The sequence below is a fragment of the Xyrauchen texanus genome, chromosome 3 (assembly GCF_025860055.1).
Source record: "Xyrauchen texanus isolate HMW12.3.18 chromosome 3, RBS_HiC_50CHRs, whole genome shotgun sequence".
In the NCBI taxonomy this organism is placed as follows: Eukaryota; Metazoa; Chordata; class Actinopteri; order Cypriniformes; family Catostomidae; genus Xyrauchen; species Xyrauchen texanus.
Genome location: NC_068278.1, coordinates 20,191,798 through 20,211,568, shown reverse-complemented (window position 1 = coordinate 20,211,568; position 19,771 = coordinate 20,191,798). Strand labels below are relative to the sequence as shown.

General features: G+C 43.4%; 1 protein-coding gene across 5 annotated transcripts in view; it reads left to right on the top strand.

Moving 5' to 3' along the window:
* The window catches only part of rasgrf2b (Ras protein-specific guanine nucleotide-releasing factor 2b), a 119,225-nt gene that overhangs the window by 44,629 nt on the left and 54,825 nt on the right, over positions 1-19,771 (top strand). For all 5 annotated transcript variants that reach the window (XM_052103474.1, XM_052103466.1, XM_052103460.1 and 2 more), the window contains exons 6-10: positions 2,138-2,217; positions 2,562-2,755; positions 4,041-4,150; positions 5,782-5,900; positions 16,275-16,435. In XM_052103474.1, coding sequence (XP_051959434.1) covers positions 2,138-2,217; positions 2,562-2,755; positions 4,041-4,150; positions 5,782-5,900; positions 16,275-16,435 — 664 coding nt within the window. The remainder of the gene's footprint in view (positions 1-2,137; positions 2,218-2,561; positions 2,756-4,040; positions 4,151-5,781; positions 5,901-16,274; positions 16,436-19,771) is intronic.

Below are 19,771 nucleotides of genomic sequence, written 5' to 3'. Positions count from 1 at the left end.
GCACCAAGGGTGTGATATAGCACCCGCCACCCGCAAAAGGCTCAATCCAATTCGCGAGCTCCTTGTCCAAAATTTATTTAATGTATTTCACGAGTAATTTTGCTCATCTACCCGCAACAGGTGGGTGATCTGTAAGACGTCTTGTGTAACGGGACCCTGTCTCGTGGAGGAAGTGCATATAAAGAGTTATCACTAATTTTTCTCTGTAATCTACAAGAATGCTGCAATTGATTTCTGATCATCTCGTGAGGTGCTGTGAGTTTTGGTTTATTTCCACGGAGCAGTTCGCTCATACATATTGTGAACGCAACTCTGCAGGTTCATTAATATATACAGGTATCTTTGTATTAAAGAAACAAAGACGAAAGTGATTAAATCATAAATTAATACAAGACATGTTTACCTTGAGCCAAACATTTTGTTCTATTTTCTTTTCTTTAGGCAGTATTAACTGAATTAACTAATGCAATACAAACACATTCAATAATAACACACCTTTGGCTGCATTTTGTGGGAACACAAGGGAATGTATTAAGCTTATTTATTATGATTATTATTATTATTATCTTTACATTTATAATTGTTTTTAGTTCTTAATTTGTATGTTGTTAGTAATTTTTCACTATTGCTGCATACTGATCCTTGCGTGATGGCAATTGGGGCCGTTGGAGATGGTAAATGTTTTTTGGATGGATTTGGGGAGGTGGTTATGTACAAGATTCAGATTAATTATAAGATTTTTTGTGTTTCAATAAATTAATTACATTTTTAAATCAAAATCAATAAAGCAAAAATATTTACCGAACTTGGGGGTTGACCATACGATTGATATCATGTTATTTTAAATGCGATTATCATTAAAATATTTTTGACATATCACCCAGCCTAAAAGGGAAGTACATTTTTCATGAACAATTGTAAAATGAAGTAATTTTATGGAGACCAGCACAAACACGTGTACTCAATTCCATTTTGCAACATGTTACCAATAAATATTTGTATATTTGTTTGTTTTTGAGTAGTCTATGGATTATTTTTTTATTTTTATTTTTATTTTATTGAAAAACTTTGTTTTTGAAAATAGTAAATTATTTGTTTGTGGTATGGCTCTTTAGAAAAATGCATCAACCAAAAATTTTAAAATTGGCTCCTTAGTGAAAAAAGATTCCCGACCCCTGCTGTAAACCCTAAGAAGTTTGAAGAGCTAATAAGTTTGCAGAAATTTGATGCAATTAGTTACATCCAGTTCATAAACAAGTTAATAAAAGTTAATAGAAATTTCTGATTTTGAGCTACACATGCATGTTAATCACTCTTTACTTGAAATATTGAGTAAGCTACCACATTTGAATGACACTTAATATTCAATTTAACTCTTTACCTGAACTTATAATTACCATGTAATCTCAATTAAAATATTAGTATGCTGAATGCATGTTAATCTGAAATACTACATAGTGTAGCAAATACTCAACAATTATAACAGTTTACTGTAATAAAATCTTAAATTGGACCTGTCCTCAACCTAAGCTCAAGCTTCATTATTTACTACAATGGTAAACCCCACAACATTAACATAACAAAAACTCTACTGGTTAACACAACAAAACATTGAAACAGTAACAAGTCTCCCCTTTACAATAATCTTGCACAAAAACACCAATATAACACTTAATTTTAACATTTACTCTCCCTGTTGAGTGTCAAGCAAAGCATGCTGGGAAATAAAAATCCTCTTCTCAGTTTCAGTAAAAATTCATGTATATTTAAAGAGACAAGTTCATTAAACTCAAACCAATAAAACAATTCAGGTTACTTAAAAGGTGTCAGTTTTGTGAACTCAAAAGTAAGGTCTTAATACTCATCAAGGTTAATTTATTTGAACGAATTTTTATGATTGAATTTTTCCCTACTCAATATGATTCATTATTTTGAGATATTAGTGTAACAGTGTTACACATTAGTGTAACAGGTCAGTACACATGTGTTTGATGGACGTTTTTGCCCATTGCATCTCACTGTTTTGTGTCACACACTGTAAGTGTCTTTGCTTTCAAGACGGCATGTCAAGAATGCATTCTGTGTGAATGGCTCCTTAGAATGCACTGTTGTTTTGATTTTTTCTTTTTGTCCTCAGTGAAACAATCATGTTTCTACATGAAATATTCCATCAAGGCCTGAAGGCGAGGATAGCGAACTGGCCCACACTGGTTCTAGGTATGTTATCACCGTTACGTTTTTTCTCTCAGAAAGCTAATTACTGCACTCAGGAAAAAGCTTTTCAGAACTCCCTACCAACAAAGACAGCTCGTTGCAGGGTGACACTAACATCAAGGACAAGCCATTTCCGCTGACGCACAGCATCTCAATCAAACACCGTCAGTGATGTCTGTCTTTGTCCTATCTCCCTTTAAACAGACAAGCACACTTCTGTTACAATGGGGTGCAGACAAAAAAAAACGCCAACATCTGAACCTTAAACCCCAGATAAGTATTCTTAAGCAACGCTGTGAATAAAAGACATTGTTAAAACAATTACTTTGTTTTTTTCTCCTTTATAGCTGATCTCTTTGATATCTTGCTGCCAATGCTGAACATCTATCAGGAATTTGTGAGGAACCATCAGTACAGTCTTCAGGTTCTGGCCAACTGTAAGCAGAACCGGGACTTTGACAAACTCCTGAAGCAGTATGAATCCAATGCTGCCTGTGAGGGGAGGATGCTGGAAACCTTCCTCACATACCCTATGTTTCAGGTGTGTCTCTTATTAATGTAGATTTTAATTATTTTAATTCCAGCCTCGTCAGTGAAGAGCGTGATTTGTTCAATTAATTTGAATAGCCTTTTGGGAATTGATGGCTTGTGATTCTGCAACAAGCAGTTATTAGAATGCTCAAACAAGTAAAGCAATAAACAATTAAACCATAAACAATTTGTGTGAACTGTTTCATTAATCATGAAGAACCTAATTTATCACTTGTAGGAACCTGATGTATCTTAATTTCTCAAATATTCAAGGCTCTCGCTTATTTGAGTTTCCGAAAATCCATGCCTAGACAAAATCTGCAGACTTTTTAAACGTATTCTGTACTGATTTTAGGGATAGCATTTGTAGAATTCTGCTGAATAGATGTAGACATCGTAAAATTAGTTAAACAGAGCTGAGAAACCTATTCTGCTGGAAAAAAAACTGCTTAAACCTAAGATGGTTTCTACTCTTAGCTTGTCTCCCAGTCTGGTATGTTTGTTGGGGCCAGACAGGGAGACCTATTTGACCAGTTAAGGGCCAGCTTGGCCAGGCTAGGAGACCACCTGCAGTAGACCAACGTAATCCAACTAAAACCAGAAAACCATTTTAGGCGTCCATTAAAAAAATATATATTGCAGAGTACACTCGTATTTGTATCTGAAAGCATTATCAAATGTCCCCCAAATATTTAATAAACAAATCACAAATAAAACAATCAAAAGAATTAATCGCAAAATAAAAAGCATGCAAGGGGTGCGAGATGTGTAGATAAGTCCCTTTAAGGCAAGTCAGGTCACTCAACGGTCATGTTCATAACGCTACTGGGCAGCTATTTTCTATGGATGCATGTACTGCTACAATCTCCTTGAATGGGGAAAGACTGAAACCTCCAAAAAGGTTGGTCAAGAATATGATCGAATAACATTGGACAACAATGGTATCAGAAATTGTGCTTCTTTAGCTCAGATTATGCAAAAAAAACGATTTTTCAGGTTGGTTTAGCTAATGCACATGCATGCTATCGAGTAAAGTGACGATGTCTCTATAAAAAAGTCTATAGTCTCTTTTAAGTGTAAGGTGGGACTTATTCAGTGTTACGATTCCTCCCATTCATGAGTATACACATGAGTGTTCATTACCCATCTCATCCTATACTGTCGAGAGTAGAACTTTGTAAATGAATCAGCAGTTCTGTGGGCTCAGATTCCATTTGGTCCTGTTGATAACACTCACTATCTTTTTACAGTTTAACTTTTAACCCTGTTCCTCTCTTTATTGGATTGATTGACAGATTCCTCGCTATATTATCACCCTCCATGAACTACTGGCTCACACACCTCATGAGCATGTGGAAAGGAAAAGTTTAGAATTTGCCAAGTCCAAACTTGAGGAGCTCTCCAGGTGAGTCAGACTGAGGACACCACACTGATTCTTAAGTGAAAAGGTGGCTTGTAGTTTTAAATTCAACAAAAGTAAAGCTGCTGTGTGCTATATCCCTATTTCCTATTCCCTTATTTCTCCTTAATGTTAATGTGCAGAGACAACTATAAGCAAGCCATTAATTGTTTTTTGCCCTGAAAAGTGTAAATACTATGGCTCTGCCATGCTTTAAAAATTGCAACACTGACTGAACCAATGATGTAAGTTTGGGGCGGTTGACTGGATAATGTCAGGCGGGAAGAAACCTTTTTGTAAACTCCATTTGGTGCCAGTAGTGGTGCAGAAATGACACACTGCAGCTTTAAAAGTTTAAACATGTTAACGCACAGTTTCTATTTAGATGTTAGGATTCTCAGGGGTGGCTGTTCTCCATTAATTTAGAGGGTCATTCAGAGTCCTAGAGGTTAACTTATTTCCAAGCAGCTCCCTATGCCAGCCCTTGTCACTTCTGTCTGTCTGCCCATGGAAAACGTTTCCCCACCAAGTTTAGTTAGTGCCATACTTTTCAGGTAAAGATAATACAATTTTGTAATACAGTGGCAAAACAAAACTTGTGAACTCTTTGGAATTCAATGCTTTTATGTATAAATTTGTCTTCAAATCTGAATAAGTTACAATATTGTACAAACACAATCTGTTCTAATTAATAACACACAAATAATTTGTTCTTGTACATATTGAATACATCAGTCAAACATTCACAGTGCAGGTTGGAAAAAGTTAACCCCTAGGCTAATGACGTCAACAAAAGCTAAATAGAGTCAGGTGTTGGCAAACCTGGCATCCAATGAAACAAGATTGGAGGTTTGGGTTAAAGCTACTTTGACTTTTAAAAAGTACTCAAATTTTTTTTTTCGAGTTTGCTATTCACAAGAAGCATCTGCTGACGTGGATCATGCCTTGCAAAAAATCTCAGAATGCTAAGATCTCTTGAAATGCTTAGATATTCATCTGTCCACAGTTAAACAAATTGTCTATAAATGGACAAGATTTAGTACTGTAGCTACGCTCCCTAGAAGTGGCCGTCAAGCCAAGATGACTCAAAGGGCACACCGCAGAATGCTCAATGAGGTAAAAAAGAACCCTAGAGTGACAGCTGAAGACATGAAGGAATCATTGGAAATGGTTAACATCTCTGTTCATGAGTCTACTATACAGAAAACATTAAACACACATGGTGTCAATGGCAGGACACTGCGAAAGAAGCCGCTGCTTTCCAACAAAAACATTGCAGCGCCCCTAAAGTTTGCCAAAGACCACATTGGCACTCCACAACGCTACTGGGAAAATGTTTTGTGGACTGATGAAAGTAATGTTAAATTGTTCGGAAAAAGTGTGTACATATTGTGTAAAAGGGCACTGCATACCAACATGAAAACGTCATGATTTTGGACTGCTTTGCTGCCTCAGGGCCTGGACCGCTTGCCATCTTTGAGGGAAAAATTTATTCTTTAAATGTACACTTTATTGTGTTTTTTTTACCAAGTTCATTTACAGTTTTGGCAACGTGTTAATCAAAGTGGCAAGAATTATGGAGGTTCATTTTCTCACATTTTTATTTAGACCTAAGTGTCATGTTTGTGCTGTTCCAGGGTGATGCACGATGAAGTGAGTGACACAGAAAACATCCGTAAGAACCTTGCGATTGAGCGGATGATTGTGGAGGGCTGTGACATCCTCCTTGACACCAGCCAGACATTTGTCAGACAAGGTGAGTCCTGTTAGTGCCTCGAACTGCCACCTGCCTGACACACTGTTTTTTGAGTATGAGTGACAGCTACTGTACAGCTTAGTATTGATTCTCTCGGGTTCTGAATAATACATTGCTTTAGAATCAGATGGCATTGTCTCCAGGCTCAAAACAGCATTTAAAGGTTTAAGTTTGGGTGATTTGTAATGTATTAGAATATAGCCATGTAACAGAGAGGAGGAAAACATGATATAATGAGCAGATGGGGGTCTGTGCATTGAATGAGGATAAATCATTATTATTATGGCCATTATGCTTAAAGACAACATAAAAAGGCATTAACAATGTTTTTAACTCCTGTAATTTAAATCGGACATATTTCCAACTATTAAATTGGTAGTTCCAATCCCAATGCTGATTGGTCAGTACAGTGTTCTAACCATATCACTACGCAGCTCCCATGCTAATCATTATTTTTGTTGCATAGCAATATTCTGTTATGTCAGGCATTCATCTTATCTCTTCTATCATAAGGATGGCAATTCATGCATGATAAAATACCATTTTAATTACAAATTGTGTATTAATATATTTGTTATGTAGTAACCATTTTATTACAGCAATAAAACACTCAATGGATTGTTTGGCATGTTTAGCATGTCCTATTATACGTTACTGCTTAAAGGGATAGTTCACCCAAAAATGAAAATTCTCTCATTTACTTACACTCATGCCATCCCAGATGTGTATGACTTTCTTTCATCTGCAGAACAAAAAAAGGTTTGTTGAAGAATATCTCAGCTCTGTAGGTCCACACAATGCTAGTGAATGGTGGCCAGACCTTTCAAGCTCCAAAAATCACATAATGGCAGCATAAAAGTAAACCATATGACTCATGTGGTTTAATATGTGTCATGCAATTGCGTGGGGCCACTGATGTCAGACCCCCCTCGCACCGGGTAGGAAAGCTCTTGCACCGGTAGGAAAGCTCCACAATAAAATGCTTCAGGTGTGACATGTTGTTCTGAGTACATGCGCCGATACGTTGTTGTCTGCTGTTTCAGAGCGTTTCACAAAGCAGCTGGGTTTGGGTCGGTAGGACTTTGGGTTTGTAATTTTGGAAAAATATACAGGCCCTCCGAACTTGCTTCACCCACGTGCTTTCACACTGAAAGTGTTTTGTGTCTGCTCTTTTTTCCATTGTTTTTCCATGTAAACGTGCTGGACGTACGTCCTTGAATACTGCACTGCATATCGCTGTTTCTTCAATGTCTCACAGAAGACTGGCACATTTTTAGACACTGTGTCAAATTAAAAAGAACTTCAGGTTTCAAATATGCATGTCGAAACACCTGCATTCTGTTTCATTAGATTGTTTTTAGCACAGGTGTCACAAATGTTTTCTTTTTTTTTATTCCCTTATTCTCCCAATTTGGAATGCCCAATTCCCATTACTTAGTAGGCCCTCGTGGTGGCGCGGTTACTCACCTCAGTCCAGGTGACAGTGAATTTGCACATCTTATCACGTGGCTCACTGTGCATGACACCACAGAGACTCACAGCACGGGAGGCTCATGCTAATCTCTGCAATCCACGCAACTGCCACATGCCCCATTTAGAGCGAGAACACCTAATTGTTACCACGAGGAGGTTACCCCATGTGAATCTACCCTCCCTAGCAAACGGGCCAATTTATTAGTGAGATGAAGGCTATTCCATGCATTACTGTTTGAAAAAAATAATCTCTAACCAGGATAGAGTGGGAAGTGGATGGCCAGATGCACAATAAAAAGATAAGTAAATAAGTCTCTAGTTTGAGAAACAGACTCCCCACTTGTCCTAAACTAGCAGCTTCCAAATGCCAAAGACCTGCATTGCTGCAAGAGGATTCTTGGACAAACAAACATTTTAAGAATAAAACATTTATTTAAATATAATTAGCCATTTGTAACATTCTAAATGTCTCTATAACATCTCTAAACTACATAATGTGCATTGTGAGAGAAACATATTCCTATTTCAGGTTTATTCTCATTCACATATGTCCAAGTATTTTGGCTATTAAGTTAACATACTGTACAAAACGTTTGGTTACGTATGTAACCTCCGTTCCCCGAGGGAGGGAACGACACATTGTGTCGGAGAAGCGACACTAGGGGTCTCTCTTGAGCGCCGATATTCACCTCTGACCTATTGAAAAGGGCCAATGAGAGTTGGCAGTCAGTATTTGCATACCCCGCCCCCGCATACGGGTATTTAAGCAGGGCAAATACGGAAGTTTAGTCAGGATTTTTCTGAGGAGCCGGAAATGGTCCGGCCACAACAGTGACTCGGTTCGGCGACATGGCGGAGGAAAGACACAACGTGGCATTCCCTCCCTCGGGGAACGGAGGTTACATACGTAACCAAACGTTCCCCTTCTGTCGCTCTCTCCACGTTGTGTCGGAGAAGCGACACTATGGGACCCATTCCAATCTTGCCATGTGCTGAACCGTGTACGTGAACTGCCGATACAGAGGCGGGCAGGGATTCATCCAGTGCCGCACATCGTCTGTACCTGGCTGCATGTACCCTTCCCCAATGCCCCATACGAAGATCGGGATCCTTCTAGTTACCCTGAGAGGGGAACAAGGCGATGTTTGCCAACATGGGAACGGGCCAGCCTGGCTGGGCCTCTTTTCTCTCTATGTTTCTCGCATAGAGCAATCACGGCCGGGGCCCTTACACGCATATAGGGAAGGGGGTCTTACCCAGACCCTGCGGAGACCACACCTGCCCTTTTTCTTGGGGAGGAAAAGTGGTAGACACGTCACACGGCCGTCTTAGGGCTCGTGTGGAAAGTATGGTGCGGTGGTAGATCCAGCCTCGAAAGGGGGGAGTTGCTACAGCACGGCGACCGGGGCAGCTGTAACTGCCTAAGGGAGACACGGGGGTCCGCTCGTAAGGGGACAGAACCGTGGAAATACACACAGGGGGAGTCCGAGCAGGAGGCCTTACCTGTGGAGCACCTATACCAGTACAGGGTAGCCATCAGGGTACCCGCAGTGTCTTGGGTCGGCGAGTTCCTCCGCTGAACCACGGACCCGGAGGGCTGGGGAGGAATCGACCAGGGTCCCGACTCGGAGTGGGGCGCCCTGGGAAAAAAGGCGCACTACTTAAACTTGACGTCAGGAAAAGGGCGCTGGGCGCAAGCGATCCACCCGGCCAGTCAGTCTACGTGTTACCGAGTTCTACGGGCTCAGACCTGACAAAACACGAGACGCAACCGACTCAACGCGGAGGTTGTAAAACCTCGCGAAGGTGTTGGGTGTTGCCCAACCCGCGGCTCTACAGATGTCTGCTAGGGAGGTGCCCTTGGCCAGTGCCCACGAGGACGCAACACCCCTTGTTGAGTGAGCTTGGACCCGCAAGGGTAGGGGCACGGCCTGGGTGTGATAAGCCAGTGTGATGGCGTCAACAACCCAGTGGGCGAGCCTCTGTTTGGAGACGGCATTCCCTTTCTGCCGTCCCCCAAAGCAGACAAAGAGCTGCTCAGAGCGTCTGGTGCTCTGTGTGTGGTCCAGGTAAATGCGCAGGGCACGCACTGGACATAGCAACGAAAGGGCTGGGTAGCTTGCAGGTTCACTACCTGATCTCGGAATGGTGTGGTAGGAACTTTGGGCACATAGCACGGTCGCGGTCTTAGGATCACAGACATATCTGCCGGACCGAACTCCAGGCAAGTGTCGCTGACAGAGAACGCTTGCAGGTCCCCGACCCTCTTGATAGAGGCGAGCGCGATCAGCAGGGCCGTCTTAAGAGAGAGGGCCCTGAGTCCAATTGATACAAGCGGCTCGAAGGGGGGTCTCTGGAGTCCTGCCAAGACTACCGAGAGATCCCAGGAGGGAACTAGGCCTGGCCGGGAGGGATTCAACCTCCGGGCGCCTCTCAGGAACCTGAGGATCAGGTCGTGCTTACCCAAAGACTTGCCGTCTACAGGATCGTGGTGGGTGGCAATGGCGGCAACATACACCTTGAGGGTGGACGGGGACAGCCTCCTGTACAGCCTCTCCTGTAGGAACAGGAGCACTGACTTGATCGCGCATCTCTGCGGGTCTTCAGTTCGGGAAGAACACCAATCTGCGAACAAGCGCCACTTTAGGGCGTAAAGGTGCCTGGTAGAGGGGGCTCTGGCTTGGTTGATTGTATTCACAACGGTCGCCGGTAAGCCGGCTAGCTCTTCCGCATCCCGTCCAGGGACCAGACGTGGAGGTTCCAGAGGTCTGGGCGCGGGTGCCAGAGCGTGCCCCGTCCCTGAGAGAGGAGGTCCTTTCTCAGGGGAATTCGCCAGGGAGGAGCTGTCGCGAGAAGCCTGAGTTCCGAGAACCAAGTCCGAGTGGGCCAGTAGGGGGCCACTAGCGTGACTTGCTCCTCGTCCTCTCTGACCTTGCACAGCACCGGTGCAAGAAGGCTCACTGGGGGAAATGCGTACTTGCGCAGCCCCGAGGGCCAGCTGTGTGCCAACGCGTCTGTCCCGAGGGGAGCCTCTGTTAGGGCGTACCAGAGCGGGCAGTGGGAGGTTTCCTGGGAGGCGAACAGGTCTACCTGGGCCTTGCCAAACCGTTCCCAAATCAGCTGGACCGACTGGGGGTGAAGCCTCCACTCCCTGCTGGGCAGGCGTTGTCGTGATAGCGCGTCCGCTACGACGTTGAGCTTGCCGGGGATGTGAGTGGCATGCAGCGACTTGACGGCGGACGAGTTGTGACATGTGGCGGGAGCGTTCGCCGCCTTGGCGATTTATGTACGCCACCACCGTGGTGCTGTCCGATCTCACAAGGACGTGTTTGTCCCGAACTAACGGGAGGAACTTCCTGAGAGAAAGAAGGACAATCAGAAACTCCAGGCAGTTGATGAGCCAACGCAGCGGGGCCCCTTTCCAACGGCCCGCTGCTGCGTGCCCGCTGCACACGGCACCCCACCCGGACCGGGAGGCGTCGGTTGTGACCAGAACGTGTCGGAACACCTGCTGCAAGGGCACTCCTGCCCGTAAAAAGCAGAGGTCTGTCCAGGGTCGGAGTGTTTTGAGGCAGGCGTCCTTATCCGATGCGTGCCGTGGTGTCATGCTTGTCTCGGGACTTGAGTCTGGAGCCAGTGCTGGAGTGGTCTCATATGCATCAACCCCAGCGCGCGACCGCCGCGGAGGAAGCCATATGCCCCAGGAGCCTCTGGAAAAGTCTTAGAGGGACCACCGTGCCTGGCTTGAAGGAAGCGAGGCAGTCCAGCACCGACTGAGCATGCTCCCTCGTGAGACGTGCTGTCATTGAGACTGAGTCTAACTCCAACCCGAGAAAAGAGATGCTCTGAACCGGAGTGAGCTTGCTCTTTTCCCAGTTGACCTGAAGCCCCAAGCGGCTGAGGTGCCAGAGCACCTGGTCTCTGTGTGTGCATAGTAACTCTCGAGAGTGTGCTAGGATGAGCCAGTCGTCGAGGTAGTTGAGAATGCGGATGCCGGCTACTCGTAGCGGGGCAAGGGCCGCCTCTGCGAACTTCGTGAAGGCGCGAGGGGACAGAGACAGGCCGAAGGGGAGGACTTTGTACTGAAACGCCTGGCCGTCGAACGCGAACCGTAAGAAGGGTCGGTGTCATGGCAGAATTGAGACGTGGAAGTATGCGTCCTTCAGGTCTACCACTGCGAACCAATCTAGATGCTGAACGCCAGCCAAAATATTTCTCTGCGTGAGCATTTTGAACGGGAGTTTTAACAAGGCCCGATTGAAAACTCGCAGGTCCAGGATTGGTCGTAAGCCGCCGCCTTTCTTGGGTACAATGAAGTAAGAGCTGTAGAAACCCTTCCTCATTTCGGTTGGAGGGACGGGCTCTACCGCGCCCTTGGCTAAGGGGGTCGCGATTTCCGTGCGCAGGGAACTGGCATGCTTGCCGTGTACTGCGTAAAAGCGGACGCCCCTGAAGGGGGGTGGGAGCCGGGCAAACTGAATTGCGTAACCGAGTCGAATGGTCCGGTGCAGCCAGCGTGATGCGTTGGGAAGCGAAAGCCACGCTTCCCAGGTCTGCGCTAGGGGCACCAAAGGGACGAGTATTTTGGACGTACCCTGCGGGGCCTCGCAGCGGGCGGAACAGGTAATGCAGCGTCGGGCGGCTTCGTCGCGGCCTGAGGCTGAGGTGCTGAGAATAGACTCAAAGCACTTACCTTGCTCCGCACACCCGGCAGGGGGCGGGTTCGTGACTGAGGAGGAGGTCTGATGCTGGCGTCCTCTGGACTCATCTGAACTGGCCGGCCGGGGGACAGTCGTGGGCAGGCGGAAGGCGGGATCGCCGCGTCCGGTTTACCGGGACTGTCGTAATCTGAAAGCAGATTGCCGTGAGAACAGCATTTGCGGGCCAGGTGACCCAGAGGCAAAGGAAATAGCTCTTATTGAGAATGTGGGTACCACAGCCCCCGTCAGGGGGTGTGGCAAATGAAAAAACAAAGGATTCTCCTCCCGGCCCTCCACCGGGGGACGGAGCGGTCTTACCACCTCCGGAGCTAACGTCTTCGGCTCTGGGTCGGCTGTCTCAGGAACGCTTGGGAGCCTTCCGGGTCCTAGAGGGGGTTCGTGAGACAGGGGGCGTGCGCTGCCTGCAGGGTGCTCGACGCTGGGGCTGAGAGCTGGGCCCGGGTTGAGGCGGAGCAGAAGCTGGTTTCTTCGCAGGGGGACGCCCTCGGCGGGCAGACGGGGCAGGGCCCGTAGCGGCAGGTCTGTGGCGGGGTATGATGCTTGAGAGATGGCCTCCGTCTGCTTCTTCACCGCGGAGAACTGTTGGGCGAAGTCCTCAACGGTGTTGAGCCAAAGATGGCGTTCCTGGACCACTAGGGTGGCCATCGCCTGTCCAAGTGCCTGCGCTGTGGCCTTCGTCGCTCTCAGGGCGAGGTCGGTCGCTGAGCGCAGTTCCTGCAGCACATCAGGATCAGGTCCACCCCGTGCATGTTTCTGAGTGCTTTGGCCTGGTGGACTTGCAGGAGTGCCATCGAATGTAGGGCGGAGGCAGCACTGTAGGCCTTCGCGTTGAGCGAGGATGTTGTCCTACAGGGCTTGGATGGGAGTACGGGGCGGCCACGCCAGGAGGTAGGGCTACCGGGGCATAGATGGTACGCAACTGCCCTATCGACCTGGGGAATCGCCCCGTATCCATGGCGCTCTCCGCCGTCGAGGGTGGTGAGAGTGGAGCGGGTGGCACCTAGACGGGCGGAGACCAGGGCTCTCCACGTAGACGTCAGCTCGTCATGCACCTCCGGGAAAAACGGGACCGGGGGGATGCGAGGCCGCGAACGGCGCGCTGCCCCCAGGAACCAGTCATCCAACCGTGAAGGCTGTGGGGAGGATGGAGGGTTCCAATCCAACCCCACGCTTACGGCGGCCCGGGAAAGCATGTCAGACATCTGAGCGTCGGCCTCAGCCTGGACCTTTCTGTTGAAAGCAAGCCGCGACCGCTTCGTGGTCATGGTCATGTTCTCGCAGTGAGAACATGAACCATCCACAAACGCTGTCTCGGTGTGATCGCGGCCCAAACACACGAGACAGCGCCTGTGGCCGTCTGAAGCGGAGAGCACTCTACCGCATCCAGGAACAACACAGGGGCGGAAGGGCATCTTGAAAAAGACGCGTTCTGAAAAGAACGTTCAACGCCGCTGTTTTGCTCTTTTAGAGAAATTACTCTTTTAATAGGAATTTACTCTTTTAATACACAGTGTGTGTGTCTGCGCTGTCGAAGCGCTCAGGGGCAACAATGCACACCGTGCAATGTAAAGGAGAAAGCCGCTGTTGTGCGCCGTCAAGATCCAACAGCATGCAGATCGTCAGAGGAAACAGGAACGTTTTAATGGCGTGTAACTTGCAGCAAACTGCAGACAGACCATCGGCTCCAAAGAAATTTTCTGACTAAACTTCCGTATTTGCCCCGCTTAAATACCCGTATGCGGGGGCGGGGTATGCAAATACTGACTGCCAACTCTCATTGGCCCTTTTCAGTAGGTCAGAGGTGAATATCGGCGCTCAAGAGAGACCCCTAGTGTTGCTTCTCCGACACAACGTGGAGAGAGCGACAGAAGGGGAACTAATATTATGCAATATCATAGAGGAGGAAATGTATCCTCTATGATACTGCAGTTATTATCCAGATATGGAATGAGATTATTAAGCAAATTGTTAACAACTCCTTCATGCCAACTGAATAAAATAAGGCAAAAATAAACATTTCACACAGTGTTTAGTGAGAGATGTGATTGATTAATACACTAAGTGGCTGTTCTGCATATGTATTATTGTATTATTGTATTACAGTTATATATAAAAGTCTTAATTAACATTATTGCTATTTAACATATTGTGATATTATTATAAGTAAATGGTAGCATTTGGTTACAATATGTTTTATGATTTCTCATACCTTCTTTATATAACATCTATCCATTCGCACATTTGGGCTCTAGTGGGCAGGGAAGTACAGTACAGCACTGTGAGTGAGAGTGTTACCCGCTAGGACAGTTTATTTTGAACAAGAGGGGCGAATGTTTACGGAATTTAACACAGGAGTACAATACCGAACTGATGCGGTTTTATAGAAGTGAGAGCCTGTCTGTTTCTGACACAATTGGCATTGTATCTTTCTAAGGTATTTAAAAGTTTGTTTTAGACATATAGTAGCAAGTAAACAAGATATCCCCACATATATGTCAAACTATATTGTGTTAATATTTGACATAGTTAAAACATTGCCTGCCTTAAAAAAAACAAGTTAAGTTGATCAGTGGTTAAACCTGTTCAGACTGTTCCCTCGTACCTAAATGAATGGCTCCTTTCAGAATAAAATGTAATATGCAGAAAATCAGCATATTACAGTTCTTGTATAGTGACAGAGCAGAAAGCCTTGGAGAAGCTAGAGAAGAGAGGACACCTTAAGCAGTTTATGCTAGCCGCTGTGCTCACGATGCTGTGCCCTGCGGGCTTCCGTCATGCCACACACAGCGTGTTTTAGGTTATATTTAGATTTAGTGCTTATTACTTTCTTCTTCCCAAAAATTCTGAAATATGATGTATTTCTTTTTTACTTTGTAATTGTGATATTAAATAACTGTAGCGAAGTTGAAAAGTAGACAAATGTGAAATAATTACTCAAGTACTGTAATGAGAGTAGTTATAATTTGTTACTTTCCACCTCTGGTTTCAACAGTATTGGTGCTCTGTTTTGGAAAGAGGGGGTGTGGCTAAATCAACGGCTCAGTCTCATGGAAATTATTGTGAGTTCCATTTACCTTGGAAGTCAGATGTCGGAGCTGGGAATGACATCCCACCCGAGTTGACCGCATTGCAGTACACAAGTCAGAAAACCAAGATGGATGGGGTGGGGGAAGTAGCCATTGTTAGCAATACCAGTCGATAAAAACACATAAAAACTGTATTTTGCACAGATAATGCCAAAGAGAAACAGACAAACAGAAGTCCTAATAAACAATGTATTACTACTGTTTCGCTTATTGTTGATGCACTGAGCAGCCATTTTGGATTCTGAATTCGGGGTTGTTGCCGTTCCTCCGAGTTTCCATGTTGGAACTCCGACTTGAGGGGGCGTTCCATTTAAAAGTTCCTACTGGGATCTCGGAATTTCCGACTTCCGAGTACAAATACACCATGAGAATGGCTAAAATCGCTTACAGCATCTTTAAGTCTAAATTAACTTGTTAATTTAATATTGTCACCCTAATTTGTTTAATTTGTTTTATATTTAATATTGTCACCCTAATTTGCCTAATTTGTTAACGCCACCCTAATTAATTGTACCTGTATAACTATTAAGTTATATTATTTAATTCTGCAATCAGAACTGCAAAATATTAAAAAAGTATTTTTTTTTTTTTTAAATAGCTTCAGTGTAGTTAAATACTTTCTGTATGCTTGGGAAGCTACAGAAGTAGATTCACCAACATCGTAGAAACAGAATATTCAACAAAATATTTTGTAGGGAGAGAATACATTATTTGTATTTGATTGCAACATTAAACCACATGTTAGGCTATGATATTATTCGTTAAAATGATTTAGACCCTCCTGCACTGATTTGGTAAAAATCTGAAAAAGAAGATTAATTTAATAGGTGGAGAAATTCATTATTCATTATAATGTTGTCTTTAAGTTACCAGAGGATTTCCTTTTGCTGTACTATGGCTTATACATTCTCCATCTTTGCATCTCCCAATTGTAAATCTGCCTTTCTTCTTGTAGTGTTTTGTTCAGTGATAAAGCAGTGTCTTTGATCTTCGTTTATAAAGTGTTGTGGTTCTGTGCCTCCGTTGTCTCTCAACAGAGAATACCTGGTCTTTCTCATTAACTCTCTCCTTTGCTCTCTCTCCCTTCCACTCAGGGTCTTTGATCCAGTTGCCCTCAGTTGAAAGAGGGAAGCTCAGTAAGGTTCGGCTTGGCTCTCTCTCTCTCAAAAAGGAAGGAGAGAGGCAGTGCTTCCTCTTCACCAAGCACTTCCTTATTTGCACTCGCAGCTCAGGAGGCAAACTTCACCTGCTCAAAGTAAGTGACACACACGCGCGCGCGCGCACACACACACACACACACAGTGTACGACAACAAATCAACCAAAGACTACATTACATTTACTTCACACCAGTGACTCCTAAAGAACTTCGGCCCAAAAGTCTTTCAGTCCCCACAGCCCCTGTGCAGCCTTTTGCATATCACAGTGTATGAGGTCCATTTGCGCTATTGGAATCTCAGGCACTAATTTCTGGAGCTGAACAACTTCATAAAGACACATACTGCATATGATTTAAAATACAATTTGCATTGAAATATGAATGAGATTATTTCCTGTTAGTGTTAAAAACCAAAAAGTTCATCAAGATTACATATTAGCACCATATTAATAGAATGTGCAGTGATTGTCAAAGCACAAGTAGAATAATAATTAAGCACAAGAGGCTTTTGTGAAACACTTTTGAATTGTCTTTCTATGTTGTTAAAGGGGTCAAATCATACATTTTATTATTTAATAAAAAAATATAAAAATATATAAAATAAAATAAAAATTTGTGCAAAAAAATTGGCTAAAAAATAATATTTGTGTTCGATATTTTCCACTTGTTACTCTTATTGTTTGTTGTTCTGGGCTGCATTCCCAATAAAGATCCATCTTGGCGATTAAGAGCGTTTTCTACAAGCAATTTTATGAATGTTCTTGTGTTTCCCAAAACTGCACGTAACTTGATAGTGTGAGTATCCGCTTTAAGTGCTACTTAAGTAGGGTGACCAGATTCCTTCTTGTGGAAAACGGGACAGCCCCCACCCAGCAAAAATTAAATCGACATATCCTTACTTAGGCACCAATCAATGCGAAGTAGTGGCTGCATCTGTAACTGTTGTCACCTTGTACTTTTTGCTGACAGCAATTTTTCTCAGTGTGTGCTTGACTTTCAAGAGTTTAGCGTAAAATGCAGAGCAGTCCATTGCAAAATTAAGACATGCGAAAAGTATTGCCTTCATGTGTTACACCGAGTCAAGATTTATCCGGTGTCCATGCTGCGTTCATTTATGAGAACATATGCTCATACACATACAGATGTGCTGTTCGTCATTGTAACTTCATTATATTTGTGCGTAACTTTACAATAATTTATAATTTACCTCACAAAAAGTTGTTTAAAATATTTTCTTTAATATTCGACCTAATTAACTGCATATTTACACATTGCTTCCAATAATTATGTGCAGAACAATCTTTTTCTTTTGCACAATCTGCTTCCATAATCAGGTGGGCACTTGTAATATTTCATTTTCACAAATTCCTCTCAAAATAAAAGCTTCCAGGATTAGTGAAGATGTATGTGTATGATCCTGCTAATTACAAGCCTTCATTGAATATTTTGTGTTATCGTGGAGCACAAAATAAGACATTTGAAAGATGTGCTTTTGTTGGAGGTCTGCTCTTTACTCTCAAAAGTGATAACTGTTACAGCAGTGCTGCAGGTGTGGTTCAACACAACTTGTAGTGTTGGTGAGAGAGCCTCCAGGTGTCAGAGAGGAAGAGGAGACAAGGATTAAAGTATCTGCCAAACAAATAAATGTAAATGTAGTATGATGAGCAAATATACACTGGCGGCCATTTTGAATAATGTACAGATTTGGCTGTTCCGGAAGGAAATTGGTTCTTTAATTCACCAAAGTGTCATTCAACTGATCACAAAGTCTAGTCAGTACATTACTGATGTAAAAAACAGCACCATCACTATTTGAAAAAAGTCATTTTTGATCAATTCTAGACACCCCATTTCCAGCAGCCATCACTCCAACACCTTATCCTTGAGTAATCATGATAAATTGATAATCTGGTACTAGAAAATCACTTGCCATTATATCAAACACAGTAGAAAGCTGTTTGGTTCATTAAATGCAAGAGACTGGCATGTCTTAAGGTCAATATTACGTCAAAAATTGCAAAAAAATAAAAATAAAAGTAAAAAACTCTAGAAACTCTTCTTTCTCTAGAAACTCATCAGTCAGTCGTTGTTTTTGAGGAATGAAGGCTATAGAATGCTTGAAATTGCCAAAAAACTGAAGATTTCATGCAAATGTGCACAACAAAGTCTTCAAAGACAAAGGACAACTGGCTCTAGCAAGGACAGAAAAAGATGTGGAAGGCCAACTAATTCATGTACAACTAAATAAGAGAATAAGTACATCAGAGTCTCTAGTTTGTGAAATAGATGCCTCACATGTCCTCAGCTGACAGCTTCATTGAATTCTACCCACTCAACACCAGTTTCATGTACAACAGTTAAGAGAAGACTCAGGGGTGCAGGCCTTATTTGAGGAATTGCAAAGAAAAAGCCACTTTTGAAACAGAAAATCAAAAAGAAAAGGTTAGAGTGGACAAAGAAACACCGACATTGGACAACAGATAATAGGAAAAGAGTGTTATGGATCTTAAACCCATTGAGCTTTTGTGGGATCAGCTCGACTGTAAGGTGCGTGAGAATTGACTGACAAGACGTGAGATTACTACAAGAAGTGTGGGGTGAAATGTCACCTGATTATCTGGACAAACTGACAGCTAGAATGCCAAGGATCTGAAAAAGCTGTCATTGCTACATGTGGAGGATTTTTTGATGAGAACACTTTGAAGTAGGTTAAGAATATGTTTTTTTTACATTTGAAACTTTAAGTCTTAAAAACACAGCCTTTAGGTGACAAGATGCTGAAAACCAGTAAGGCATAATGCAACCAAAGTGAGATGCACCAAACTTGACAGACAAACTCAATTGCAAAATGGATTTCTGTCTAGAGTAGGCTTACATATTAATATGTATTATTATTAGGGCCGTCAATTGTAAAAAAAATTAATCACATGGTGTGCCAATTAATTAATCGAATTAATCACATATGTTAATATTTCCTGAGAAAGCCCCTCAATTAACAATAATGTTATTGTGACAGATGAGTAAAGCATTGATAAACAAAACAAAAATTGGCTTTAGATTCCAATATACTGTATTGCTTATTTCCATATTATTGTGCATAAGCCTTTTATTGGCCTACAGTTCACAGCAATCCATCTTGCAATTGAATTCTTCAATTCCTCAGACAGGTAGACTTATTATAAGGGCTTTTCCAAGGATACATCAATGTACACCTGCGCCAGACAAACGCTTTTGGAGCGTCTCATTTTGGTTGGGTTGTGTCATAAACATGCCATTCAAGTTAAACGTAGTTACCTAAACTTATATAACATGACTTAAGATCCCTGCATTCAGATTTGAACTCCATTAAGCTGCGTTTTAGAGCAAGAACATGATCTTATCTTGTCTTGTCTGCTGTCGATGAGTGCGGTTGTGCTCTGTATAAGCTGCACGT